This window comes from Eleutherodactylus coqui, chromosome 12 (assembly GCF_035609145.1).
Source record: "Eleutherodactylus coqui strain aEleCoq1 chromosome 12, aEleCoq1.hap1, whole genome shotgun sequence".
NCBI classification, from domain to species: domain Eukaryota; kingdom Metazoa; phylum Chordata; class Amphibia; order Anura; family Eleutherodactylidae; genus Eleutherodactylus; species Eleutherodactylus coqui.
This window is the reverse complement of record NC_089848.1, coordinates 32499916-32514319: the sequence shown is the minus strand read 5'-3', so window position 1 is coordinate 32514319 and position 14404 is coordinate 32499916. Positions and strand designations below refer to the sequence as shown.

The window sequence follows — 14404 nt, the reverse complement described above, 5'->3', positions numbered from 1 at the left end:
CAAGATGTGATATGGATGGGCATGGAGGCTCTAGTACCCTGTTGTATCGCCTCTAGCTTGGATACAAGATGTGATACGGGCGGGTATAGAGGCATACAGGTTCCGTATGGTACACTGCAGTATATTGCTCTACAGTTGCTGTAACTGAGCCTCTAGATCGTGAAAACTCATAGGCTGTCAAAGTTGGCAGATTGTCCCATGCATGTTCTATTGGTGATAAATCTGGTGACCGGGCAGCCACAGACGTGTGACAATGTTGTGGGGTCTTCCTGTGACCCCCTTGTATGTGCGGCCGAGTATTATCCTGCTGCCTCTTGGAAGCCGCCATGAGAGGAACACATGTGGCTGCAGGATGTCCTAAACATATCGCTGAGCTGTCATTGTTTTTCGTTGCACAGGTATGCATGACCAACTGTCTTATGAGATGGTCTCCCAGACCATCATACCAGCAGGGGGCAGTGTGCCACTCCACAGCAAAGGCAGGATTGAGGCGCTCACCCCTAGGTCTCCAGACATGAACACAGCCATCATCAGTGCTCAAACTAAACCTGAATTAATCTCTGAAGACAACCTGGTTGCACTCCGTAGCGTCTAGAAAACATTACCCATTCTGCCGTTGTTTTCTTCATTTTTTTACCGTGTTCATTATGTGCTATAAGGTAATATGACAGCTTTTAAAGTTTTGCGCAATAAAAAACCCTTTCTGGAAAATAATTTGTTTTTGCCATCAGCTTGTTTTTTGTGTGACAAACGTTAGTTTTTAGGGGTACCATTTTGTAGTACATATGACTTTTTAAATTACTTTTATTGTATTTTTCAGCATTTTAGCTTTGTCTTTTTTTTCATACAGTCTTTGCAATGTGAGATAAAGGTGAGGATTTGACACCCTTTTGATGCACATTAGGTACAGATTTTCTGTTATGGGACATTTGCACCATTTCTGCTACATTTGAACGTGTCCTTAGATCCCTCCCTCCCACTATTAACCAATTACATGCTGTAGTCAACATTGATTACCGCCTGTAACAATCGGTATAGATGTTATCTGCAGTCCCGGCCATTGCAGCAGGACCTTGGCTACCATTTATAGCCGGATGTCATGGGTGCAGCTCCTGGACCTGTGCCATCTATATACAGTACATGTATGTGATTTCACAGGAACGGCTTCTCTCCCATGGCGGTCACGTATGGCAGGGGACAGGAAGGGGTTACATCTGGCTATCTTTGAGTAGTGCTATCCTCCATGACCACATTAGCCAATCTGATTAGACACTTTTTTTATCCTTTATTACATTTTGCCCGAATCTAAACACAGTTGTTTGTCCCATTGTACTCTAACATAAGTGCTGAAATGACATATAATTTATAGGGAGGTTTTACAACAGGGCTGAATGCTGGCCACTGGAAGCCATCATGAAAACACAGTGCTTACAAGGCAGGGGTGTGCTTAATTTATCTTAACTGCGATGGGTCTAAAGTAGATACCTTACCAACGTGCGCGATAAAATGGCACCTGAAAGTATAATTGAACCGCGCTGACCCTGCGAAGAGCACAATAATAACTTTCGGCACGTGTCATTTCTTTCTTAAAGCCGTGAACTGGATGATATTCCCCCGGCCAAGTTTAGTCCTCTGAAGCGATATTGTATTGCGAACCCTTTCAGGCGGCCGGAGGTACTATGTCATTTACAGGTAAAAGTATAGAGGCAGACGTCCACTCAGGGGCTATTTCTGGATTTTGTGGACCCATCTATTGTCTGGGCTGTGTAATAATACTCCTCGGTATGTAAAGTGTGCGGCTATTGATACATGGAACGCTGGAGAAATCTATATTAATAAAAAAGGACGTTCTCCTGAGTGGAAAACACATTCTCAATGGAAATGTGGAACGAAATAACTCAATTATTCTGCAAGAAAGAGATGATTTGTGCATTTTGATCAATAAGCCTGAGTCTCTGAAGCTACATTTATGTCTATGTTACCCAATGGTATAACTTCAAGCCGAAACAGAAGAGTTGCCAATAAAGTTATAGACATGGCACATGTAGAATGCAAAAAAAAACATTCTTTACTGAAGACATCCACGGAGGTGCAGCAATCATAGAGTCACAGGTCACGGAGAGTAATAGTGGCTTTCCTTGCAGATACAGTAATACAAACTGGAGATGAATCGATGGCGCCCTCTAGCCTTGAGCCTTGCTCCTGCAGTTCCCTCTCTCCATAGCTCTTGGCTACCCGGCTTTGCAAGCTTACGTACCAGCTGACAGCACTACTCGCTGTGTGGCAACTCGCTCCGAAGAATGGCATGTGCCGGTCCCTCGGTGCATGGTATACATGCAAATGTTGACAGAATTGAGGGTATTGTAGGATACATCATCCAAGCCAATTAACTGCGGAATGGCATGATTAGGTGGCATACTCCAGCTGGCAGGAGTAGTCCGGGCATGCCCACCGGACTATTAGGATCATATTTGCATGCAGAACAGGCATTTCTAAAAGTTTACCTCACAAATTATGAGGCATAATGAGCAATAACAGACATAGATAGGAAATGTTTGATTCGTGATTGATGGACCATATATATATGCCTTAGTGTGTCCTATGCTGGCTTGTACCCCAAATACTGCCACTATGTGGTTGGATGGTTGGATGATCACAAGACATGCTAGGGCATTTATATATGTGGTCCAACAGAGGGGGACTTGATACCTAATTGTTTATACTGTAGAGGACACTGTAGCCTCACTCACCGGTTGGAAGGAGGGGGTTGAGAGAGAACGATGCCGCATCACCTACTCCCCAGTGTAGCACAGAGCAACTCCTACTACACTCACATCAAAATACTCTAGAGGAATGTATAGCGTCATGTGGGCAGTACCGAGGGGAGTGGGGGGAGGAAGCTATCTCATCCAAACTCACTCCAGTGTGCCCTGTGTTTCTTCCATTAGTGTGGTGGAAAGCGACCCCCACTACACTACCCATACTAACATAGTAACCTGCACATTTAGCTCAACCGCTTCTGCTTCACCAAACCATGGCCGGTCGATCCTGCTGCATTTAGCGCCACATCAAAGCGCTGTACAAGCATGTACAGCATGATGTGGAGTGGTACCTAGCCGCGGGGCGATGCTCACCTACTTCTGTGTCCGAAGGTAAAAGTCCAGGTACTATTTAAAGAGTTCCCACCATTTTGGAATTCTTTTAGTAGTCATGCAAAGTTTTCCCCAGTTTATGATATTGGGCATGACTAACGGCAACGTCAGCACTTTACTGCGACTCATGCATGACTAAAATCCAACTGTACCGCATTAGCTGATTAATTCATTAGAATTTCCACTTCAAATATATAATCCTTTGTTTCGGTTGATTACAGCTACCTCATCCCTGAACTCCCAACTTCAGCAACTTCAACATCTACAGCAGCTTCATCAGCATCATCACCACCATCATCATCAAGGATCACAGCAACAACAGCAGCAGCAACAGCAAACTACAGCCCAGCATCAACAATCACCCCAACAATCATCCCAGCCTCATCACTCACAGCAATGCCAACAGCAACAAAATCAACAACAGCAGCAAAACCAAACGCAGAACAAAAGCCAGAACCAACTTGCTACGAGTCAGCAGCCCTGCAGCTCTCCCCAAAAGCCCAATCAATCACCGGGACATGGCCTTCCTTCCCCGATGACCCCGCCAAATCCATTGCAGGTAAGTTAGAGGTTTCTACTTCAAGGTCATGTTGAGGTTGTATGGGCCCTAAGAGTACTGAGATGCTATTGCCTACCATTCTGAAGCCGCTCTACAGTTGCCTATCTCTACACTTGTTTTATCCATTTTGTAAACACTAACGTCATCACATCGTGTTCTTCATGTTCACAAATTTAGGGTGGACACCCACTTGCTATACGATAGCCTTGCGATGCGAGAGTGAGTGAAAACGCATGACAATGAAACCAATGATTTTCAATGGTTTTGTTCTCATTTGTGATGTTTTCAATGTAATCTCACATCGCAAAGAAGAATGAGTGATATCACCCATAGGGCGAACATTGGGCTCCCCTGACACAGCTGTGACAGCTATGGCAGGGGATTCCTTCACCCCCGCGGGTGCCTCTGATTGGATGAGCATTGTGGCCAATCAGAGGAAGCACTCAGCTGTCAATCAATGACGGCTGGGCACTGACTCTAAATGGCCACAGCGCTCAGCCAATCAGTGGCAGCACTTTCTGGAGGAAGGGATTTTTTAATCCTCGACCTCCAGAACAGAGAAGAAGACAGCCAGGGCCAGAGAGAAGAGCTGGACGGCTCTTCTAGGTGAGTTAATCTTTTTTTTTTTATACTTTTTTTACAGCTTGCTATGATTTTCGGGGAAGGGCTTATATTTCAAGCCCTTCCACTAAAAATCATCGCTGGAAACCCACTGCTCTCAATGGGGCTGCAGCAGTGCCGGCCCCATTGAAAGAAATAGGATAGCATTACAGACTTTTGCCTCAGCTGTGACAGCTGTGGCAGCAGATTCCTTCATCGCCGCAGTCCCCACGAGGGTGAAGGAATCCCCTGCTACAGCTGTCACAGCTGTGTCAGAGGAGCGCAATGTTCTCCCTATGTTTTCAATGGGGCTAGCACTGCTGCCGATGGCTCCATTGAAAATAATGCACGATATCACCCATTCTTCTTTGCAATGCGAGATTACATTGAAAACATCGCAAATGAGAATGAAACCATTGAAAATCATTGGTTTCATTATCATGCGTTTTCACTCACTCTCACATCGCAAGGCTATCGTATAGGAAGCGGGTGTCCACTTTTAGGAAACATTTTTTAAAAATTATAGACTTCTTACACGATTTAAAGGTGACTCCAACCATACAATGTGAATCTTAAATGGGCGATTCTGGTTTAGGGTTCCTGGTTATTCAGTGTTAAGTTCAAATACTCAACATAAAAGATGTTGTGGATGTTTTTTCCGCACCCAGCTTTGAAGGTCATTCTAGGATTCCTTCGATCCATGCTCCGTATACCATATAATATGTATTGGTGGCAACAATAATGCCTTCGCCCATAGAAATCTATTATTTAGTACTAATAACCTTCTGTAGCCATATGCCTTGTTTATCCCTTTAACTGCCAAGAAGTTTTTGGGTTTTTGCCTCCGTTTTTTATCATCCTCACCTTTCCAGAACCATGACTTTTTTATTTTCCATTGACATAGATATTTGAGGGTTTGTTGTTTTGCACAAGTTTTATTTTTAATGGTACCATTTAACGTACTTTATTGGAAAAAAAATGTAAGTGGGGTGAAATGGAAAAAAAGGATTTGAAGGTAAGATATCCAGCCGGCATGTATTTCAGAAGTGTTCTGCTATCCACTTACTAATGGAATTTACACCTTGTTGAAATGGGATTTTTAATGAATATGTGATGTTTTGCCCACCATGCTGTGATCAGGAAGCCTTAGAGCTTTGAACCATGTATGCTGCGGGGGCACAAAGATCCATTTGTATCATGATGCTTTAATTAATAAAGGAGCAGATTATTTTAGGAGCTGGCTCGGTATGTTTCCATCTGAAATGGAAAAAAAATGTATTTGCGCCATTTTTTTTCTTTTATGGTGTTCAGGGTGGAGTAAAAAGTGACATGTTAACTTTATTCTATCAGCCAATAGGATTACAGCTAAAGGCTTTTTGATGCCCCATAACCTTTTTTTTTGTATTGATTGGGCTGTTTAGGGGGTTCGTTTTTTTGGAGGGCTAACTGTAGTTTTTATTGCTATTACCTATGGGTAGGACTTTTTAATCAATTTTTATTCCGTTTTTTGGGGAGGCGGGGCAGCATAAAAATGCAATTCTGCCATTGTGTACTTTTTTTCTTTTATGGCGTTCACTATGTGGGATAAGTAATCTGATATTTAGGTATTTCGGGCTTCTACAGATGCAACAATATTGATTATGTTTACATTTTTAGTCTTTATTTTGTGGAAAACTAGGAAAAGGAATAGTTTTGAATTTTTAATATTACTTAAAATTTTTTTATTTAACTATTTTTTTATTGCTTGATTGCTTCTACAGTTTACTGTGACACTTCAGTATTGTGGTATATTTCAGTTTACACTTTAGCCTATTAAGCAAACAGGCAGGACTTAATAAACTTGAATCTATGGCAACCCTGATAGCCTTGACTAGGTCCGAGTCTGCCATAGCAACTATTCGCACCCTGCAGTTGTATTACAGGGAAGCAATTGGGTACCAGAAGGTTTCTCCTTTTCAGCTGTCAGCTTACACGCTGTCTTTAGCATTAACCACACATGCCAGGTGTTAAATGGACATGTTTGGAGTTCGCTCAGATAGTGGCCATTTGTGGTGGGTTGTGAGTAGAGGAAAGTGTGGAGCAAACTCAAATGTGTGCCTAAACTAGATAAGAAGCGGCGTTGTGTCTCCTTAAGGAGAGCACCCAAAAAGTGTTTGGAGACACCTAGGGGGTGAGTGGATCGGTTAATGCTATAGTCTCTCCCCAAGGAAAGCACCCAGAAGGTGTGTGGGGACAGCTAAAAGCTAAGTAAGGAGACTAACAAGGCAATGCTCCTCTGGGAAATTTATGCAAATAAGGTATTTTTTCATCTTTCTTATTTGGCTGAAGCTAGAGGCATCGGTAGAGGTGGGTAGGATGTGCTGCCAACTAGGTGAACACCTCATCCGAAGAGGGCATAGGGTACAATGTAGGATACTGGGTAAAAGCCTAGTACATGGCACAAACCTCCAAAAAGCAATCCTTCTAGCAGATTTGGTGGAAGTGAGTCGTTTTTATTCAAATAATATTAGCAGCAAATTGCGTTTTGAGTCAAAGAAGCCTCTTCATGCCTTAAGATGGCTAACAGACTACATATACCTGTAGAAGAAGAAGGAGACAAAAGTTCATTAATGAAATTAATATCTTGAGGAATAAGGCTGGACCAGAACATTTACAGAAATCCTAAAACGCGGTTCACCCAATTAATTTCGGAATACATAATTATCATTAAAAGCAAGTTATACAAAAGTCATCAAATACATGTACTTGTAATTAGGAGGCAGGCAACAATTAATATCAAATAGAGAATACCAATTGATGTAAGCTCACTATTGTTTGGCCTGAAAATGTTACAATCATAAAAAGGTTTGTGATCAACCTAAGTAAAGCTGGATATAAGAGGCATAAAGCAATGATAAGATACGTAGACGCAGGGAGGATGATTCCAGTGACGCTCACGGCACGATTCATGGTACAATTGGTAAGTATTTATCATATGGTATGTAATTTATGCAATGTATATAGATTGTGTATATTGTTATATAGTCATGCTTATATTCGTCATGGTGACTGCAACAGGTTGTATGTCAAATCTGTGAAGGCAAAAAACATTCCCATTTTGCCCCCATCATCATAATTCATCCTATAGAAAAAGAGGGAATTTGACAGTTTCTCATTGGTCTGTTGACGTAGGAAATATTGCAGTTGCTGTAGTTCACTAGACTGGCCACCAGGGTGCAATAAACCAGAATTTTTTTTTTTTTTTACATATGACCAATTGCAGTTACCTGACAGGTGAGTCTGCGTGAGCGCTTCCATAGCAACTTATTGGTTGCTGTCACGGTGTTCAGTGATGAGGGGACCTTCATGGAGCAGCTGCTCCAGTGCATGGGCAAAGTTTCATATACAAACTTTGCCATTTCACATGTTTTCCGCATCAAAGAGGAGCGCATTTTTTCGGGTACATAGGTGCACAAAAAAAAACACGCTCGTCTGAATGAGTTGGGCCTATGCTTTTGGTTTGCAATAGTATTGGAACACACCTAGATTGTCATGAAATTTAATTTTATTTACATTTTTCAATGTAGTGTTGGGCCGCCTTTGGCCTCAAAGACTGCAGTAACCCTCATCGGCCACTTGGCATTATATCCCCATAGATGTGTGTAGGAATTTGCCTCCATTCCTCAAGGAGAGCTTCAGATAATGGAGGGGAGGATGGGCATATTGGGTGTGCTCGTATACAGCAGTCTAGTTCATCCCAAAGATGCTCGATGGGATTGAGATCCAGACTTTAGTCTGGCTAATGACGTTTGCATATGTTCTACTCCTCAATCTAAGCCTCAACATTGTGTGTTGTACAACATGGTGCTCGGTCATGTTGGTAGAGGCACAGACCTGTACCAAAGTACTGCCACAGGGAAGGTGATGCCACATTATCCGGAATGGCTCCATACCCATTAGAATTGCGGGTGGACTTCAATATAACTAATGACCCTAATCCTTCCCGACATAAACACCCCCACATCATAACAGAACCTTAAACTTCTATATGCAATTGCATAGAAACCGCCCTCCATGCAATCACGACACCCAAGTATGACCATCCGATTGGAAGATGCTGTCCTAGGATTCATCTTCCCACAACGCTTGCTTTCACTCATTTACAGTCCCAGAATAATGCTCTTAGCACCATCTCAAGTGCCTCGGTCAATTCCCTGCTGTGATGTTGGACTTGTGGGCAGTCACTCATCCATGACAACCCTTCACATGCAGTTCCCTACAGATGATTCCGCTGCTAATGGATGTTCCAGTGGCCTGTGATGTCCTCTACTGATTGGTTGCTCAGGTGACATCCCGCCACCATACCCCATTGGAAGTCTGTTAACTCTGCCTCTCTACTAGTCAGGATGATACTATCTGCACTATGATCCCATAGCCTCAACACCCAAGTTCACAAACCCTCCCCTAATTGTTGCCTCTACCATGTACCCAACTCAGTGAGTTCTTCTCAAATGTAAGCCTCAGTTTCTTCTGCCATTGCATCCTCAGCACTCGCCGGGTCCCTTCCCATGCAGTTCGGGTCACTCTTCTTTTTGTTTTAGTAGTTATAACTAGTATGACCTGTGTTTTCATATCATCTGTCACTTTTGTCTCCACAACCACCCTCCCATTCTAACAGGTCTTCCCACTTCTCCAATGTGAGCTGTATTCGAAGCAATAGACTGCCATCTCAGCCTACGCCTAGTCATTTAACTGGTTGTAAAACATACGCTTCGAAATTCTGTAGCAAACTGTCATGTGCTTTCATCTGCTTCCTCAAGGCTTTCTGCAAGTTAACTCTAAAGCTGCCTGCAGATCATCATCTTCCTCCTGTATACGTTGCCTACAAGTCCATCCCACAGTTACAGCTTTTGTGAAGCATCATACCTTGAGATCAAGGTGGGGAGCAATTTGCTAGGGGTCTGGCAATTGCTTCTCCTCCACATATTTTTTGCACTCTCGTGCAATAGGTATGAATTTTCTGGGACCCGAAACCCATTAAGACTATTTACGAGACGCGTAACCATTGCCTCCGCTACTTTTACCAAATGAACATCGTTGCGTTCCTTAGGATCCCACTTCTGACACCAATAGTAGTAAAAGGCTTACACTATGAACCTGGGAATGCAAGGATTATACAACAGACTGTTCAATGAAAACCAGTGAGTTTACTGAGTATGAAGCAGATACAGCAAACATAACGCAATAAAATATAATAATGCGCACAGGTGATGAGCAAATATTACATATAAGCAGGCATACAATATAGGGGCTTCTTCAGATGACCATATGCATCATTACACAGGCTTCAGCAAAACACATTTGCGCCGTGAACGAGGTATACTTGTATGCATATCGGCGTATAGTACTGTACTTTTTATGACGCAGGCCTGTTCGCATGTGAGCGCAAAACACCCTGACCTGATTTAAAATGCTATTAAAGCACAGATAGAACAGACCCTATTTTTTAGAGTGCGCATGAAATGTGCCCAAAACACGTTAAAAAGGACGAACATATTCACATCAATGGGTCTACTCTCCGCACATGGCGTGTGCGTAGATCTTACACACACAAAAGTGCGTGCAAATACGGTCGTCTGAAGAAGCCCTAAAGAAGAAACTTTATTTAGCTTTGCGCCTGGGTCAGCTTAACTCTGTGCGCCCCGCCGATGTGGAAGTTCAGTCAAAGATAATAGCAACCAACAGATGTCTGCAATCGAATGAGCTCCCCTGATGACGCTGCAATCAGATGAGCTCACCTGATGACGCTGCAATCAGATGAGCTCACCTGATGACGCTGCAATCAGATGAGCTCCCCTGATGACGCTGCAATCAGATGAGCTCACCTGATGACGCTGCAATCAGATGAGCTCCCCTGATGACGCTGCAATCAGATGAGCACCCCTGATGACGCTGCAATCAGATGAGCTCACCTGATGACGCTGCAATCAGATGAGCTCCCCTGATCACTCTGCAATCAGATGAGTTCCCCTGATGATGCTGCAATCAGATGAGCACCCCTGATGATGCTGCAATCAGATCAGCCCCCCTGATGACGCTGCAATCAGATGAGCTCCCCTGATGACGCTGCAATCAGATGAGCTCCCCTGATGACGCTGCAATCAGATGAGCTCCCCTGATGACGCTGCAATCAGATGAGTTCCCCTGATGATGCTGCAATCAGATGAGCACCCCTGATGATGCTGCAATCAGATCAGCCCCCCTGATGACGCTGCAATCAGATCAGCTCCCCTGATGACGCTGCAATCAGATGAGCTCCCCTGATCACGCTGCAATCAGATGAGCTCCCCTGATGACGCTGCAATCAGATGAGCTCCCCTGATGACGCTGCAATCAGATGAGCTGCCCTGATGACGCTGCAATCAGATGAGCTCCCCTGATGACGCTGCAATCAGATGAGAACCCCTGATGACGCTGCAATCAGATGAGCTCACCTGATGATGCTGCAATCAAATGAGCTCCCCTGATGACGCTGCAATCAGATGAGCACCCCTGATGACGCTGCAATCAGATGAGCTCCCCTGATGACGCTGCAATCAGATGAGCTCCCCTTATGACGCTGCGCCTAGCTTTTATACCCGTGCACCCTCCAATACATGTCTATGGACCATCAATGCATGGTTCCAATGAGTTCTTCCATCAGGTGTGTGCAGTGTCCTTGTCCAAATTAAGATCATGACTGATGAATGTGTTATAGTAGCCACTCCTGATAGGTGTAAGATGTGGAGTTTTTGAAAGTATGAATTTCTACTGAATACCTCTAAGTTTATGTTTATGAATTAAAGGTACTGAGTCAAAAATACTCCTTCTATACACACTACATCCATTTATTAGCACTTCTGGGTGGCAATATGGAAAACATGGTAACATGTAAACATTTCCAGATAAGGGCAAATTATTTAAATAGCAATTACTTAAAAAAAAAAACTAAAAAAACTTCTGACATGTAAAGGTTTTTGCCAGTTGCTGAAATAAAGGGCTAGAAGCGGTCAGCAGTGGTCAAACTCTCCACGCTAGTTAAAGACCAGCCTGTGGTCAGCTAATGAGAAAGTCCAAGGAGAGCAGAATACAGTGTCAGAGGTGCAGTGCAGTCTCAGCCATTAGACCCTCATCAATCAAATCTTCGGACATGGCACTATGACATCAGAATTGTGGCGCAGAGTGTTAAGGAAGCAGAAATGCAGTCCTAAGCTCTCGCTCACGACCTGAAGTTTGCAGGTTCAATCCCAGCTTAGGTTAGGTAGCTGGCTCAAGGTTTACTCAGCCTACCATCTCTCTGAGGTCGGTAAAATGAGTACTCAGCTTGCTGGGGGCTAAAAGATAACTGGGGAAGGCAATGGCAAACCACCCTGCAAAAACAGTCTGCCAAGAAAACGTCATGATGGGACGTCACCCTAGCAGTCAGTCATGACTCGGTGCTTTCACCAGGGGACTTTACCTTTACCTACCTTTAAAGAGGTTGTCTGGCCTTTTCAGTTGGAGGCCTTACTTATCAGCAAAGTGAAGACCCTGCATCCCCTTCATTGGTTCAGTAGTGATAGGAAGGGGCTCTAGGATGGGCCCCCATGAATGACCCATGGCAGCCTATAGCCTAAATATCCTCATACCATGCCATACACCTTGTACCTGGATTCACTGGTGGACCCGGTGTGATCTATTCAATACTACAAAAATCATATTACAAACGTGTAAATTCAGAACATCAAGCAGCTTGTAATAGTGTTGTGTAATATTAAACCCAGTTTAATACTTGACAGCTTAAATTTCATTTAAGATTCCTTGATTCCTTCTTATTTTCTGCCAGTTTCATCCTTCTACATTATTCAGAATCCATCTGAAGAATATTAGTTTAGTGCAATGCAAAGATTGTCAAGAGAAGACAGTAATTCAAAATGATGATGTTGTTTGTTTCGAAAAATCTGAAGGATAACAACAATTATTTCTATAGAGATACAGACACGGCCGTTTCTTCAGAGAGGAAATTAAATGAAAGTGACTTGCCTAGGTGAAATGGCTAAAAGTTTCACAAAATGAACCAATATTAACACTACGACATCATCTCGCCGCACATTGAGATTCAGAAGCCGTTCCTTGTCACTACTCTACTGAAGAGAAATTTCATAACACTTTATATTAAATTCACTCAAATGGGGTTTATTTTTTTTAACAGAACATTTTTTTAAGTTAAATTCATTTGATTGATTTTCTGTGTTGTGTGCTGTCAATTAGGGTGAGAATGGCGACATGTAGGGGAGATGTTCTGTAAGGTGGACTTGTAGTGCGAGAAAATGACACAAGAGCAACACAATGACCAGCTTTCATTCTAAATTAAATGATGAGCCACTATAGCTTCTAATAGCTCCTAAACTAAACTGTAGGTGGAGCTATTTTACCTCTGCGTCAACGTAGATGGTATCAACTGATACCTTTCATGTTGGTCTGCGAGAGTCTGGATTAAGAACAACTCGTGGAGCGGGTATGTTATTCTGCTGATCACATTAAATAGTCAGGGACGCGGTCTGCTGGAGCTACTGATGTGAGTAGACACACTTTCTGGAGCTCCCATACATGCTTCCTGAAAGGGTCATTAATATCCCAGCACCCAAAGACAACTGGCAACCAGAAGCCAAAAGCTTTCACCTATGGCACAGGAGCAATAAGGGAGGAAGAGAGTTTGGTTTCCTTGATGCAGGAAAGCTGAAAGGAGCAAGAATGAGGCAAGGTAATAGGCAGAAATGGCACTGGTGTGCCAACGGCGGAGGACAGGCAGAAAGACTCGAGGCTTGATGGGGCTACAAGGCTGGGAAAGTGTGGTTGAAAAGCTGCTGCTCCCGTGTCCTCTCTGCATCAAAAACTGCGAGCTACGTCATGATCTCCAGAAGAAGTTGCCTACCGCTCCTTTTCATGCCACTGGGCCATAAGGAGGGAGGTGATGAGGAGGATGGGGAAAGAGTAAGCCCGGTTCGTCAAGGGCTGAAAACATCATGCTTTGGAGGAGGTGAGACAATCTGCACTGATGTTTCTATGGCTTTCAAGTAGTGCAATTGCTCTCTAGCAAAGGTAACTTGCCAAATGGATAATTTAAAGGAGGACATGATCTGCAGATGGGGATTAGAGAACAACTGCTGTGGAAGGATTAGCAAGGTAAAGGATACCATGCTTCCCACAAAAAGACAAATACCCAAGCTGTATCTGCTCTGTTAACAAAAGCAGATGACTTGGGACATAGGCTGTACTAAAACATCAGGCTGGTTGGAGTGCTAGAGAAAGTGGATGGATCAACCCTGATGAATTATTTAAAACACAGCTGTCAGTGACTTCTGAGAGACTTTAACTCCATTGTTTGTTGTAGAGGGGGCTCATTGGATCCCAAACCCCTCTGGACCCCATGGCAGACCACTGAGACAAACGCTTATTTCATTTTTTTCTCTACAAAGACCATCCATGATCTGATATTGTGCAAAGTCTGGAAAGGCAGGATATCACCATCAATGGGTAGTAAATTGACTTCTTCCATAACTACTACATGGACATAGAGTGGATAAGGTCACAATATAGATGTAATAAGGAGACTTTGTGCCCTGAACAGGCAATACTCAAAGATCTGTCCAGCTAAGCTTAGAATGGTAGCATTGGGACGACCTCATTCTTTGAAAACCCAAGAGAGGCACTGAGGTGACTGCTCCATGGATGGAAGAGAATAAAGAAGTCAAATGAAATTCAAAATCCAGGGAGAGATGGCTCACCCTATATGTTATCCATGGGAGAGTTCACTAGTTCTTTTATTTTTATCTTTTACTTGCTGCTTTTGCTATATTTGCTGACGTATACTCCTCTACAATGAAATTGCAACACCAAGAAAGAAAAGTCATGGAGTTATGGAAATGACAGTACTGATAGACATGTTCATAATATGCAAATGATTAAAAAATGGAAGCAAAATATTTTAAATACCTCAATATATTGATTATTGAGTATATGAGTGCCACGTGCAGAAATACACACACAACTTGGCATAGTATCAGTAAGGTTGCTAATGGTTGCCTGAGGAATG

General features: G+C 43.2%; 1 protein-coding gene across 1 annotated transcript in view; it reads left to right on the top strand.

Moving 5' to 3' along the window:
• The window catches only part of POU6F2 (POU class 6 homeobox 2), a 558245-nt gene that overhangs the window by 438388 nt on the left and 105453 nt on the right, over window positions 1-14404 (top strand). The window contains exon 5 of the mRNA XM_066584657.1: window positions 3374-3711. Within this exon, the coding sequence (XP_066440754.1) occupies window positions 3374-3711 (338 nt within the window). The remainder of the gene's footprint in view (window positions 1-3373; window positions 3712-14404) is intronic.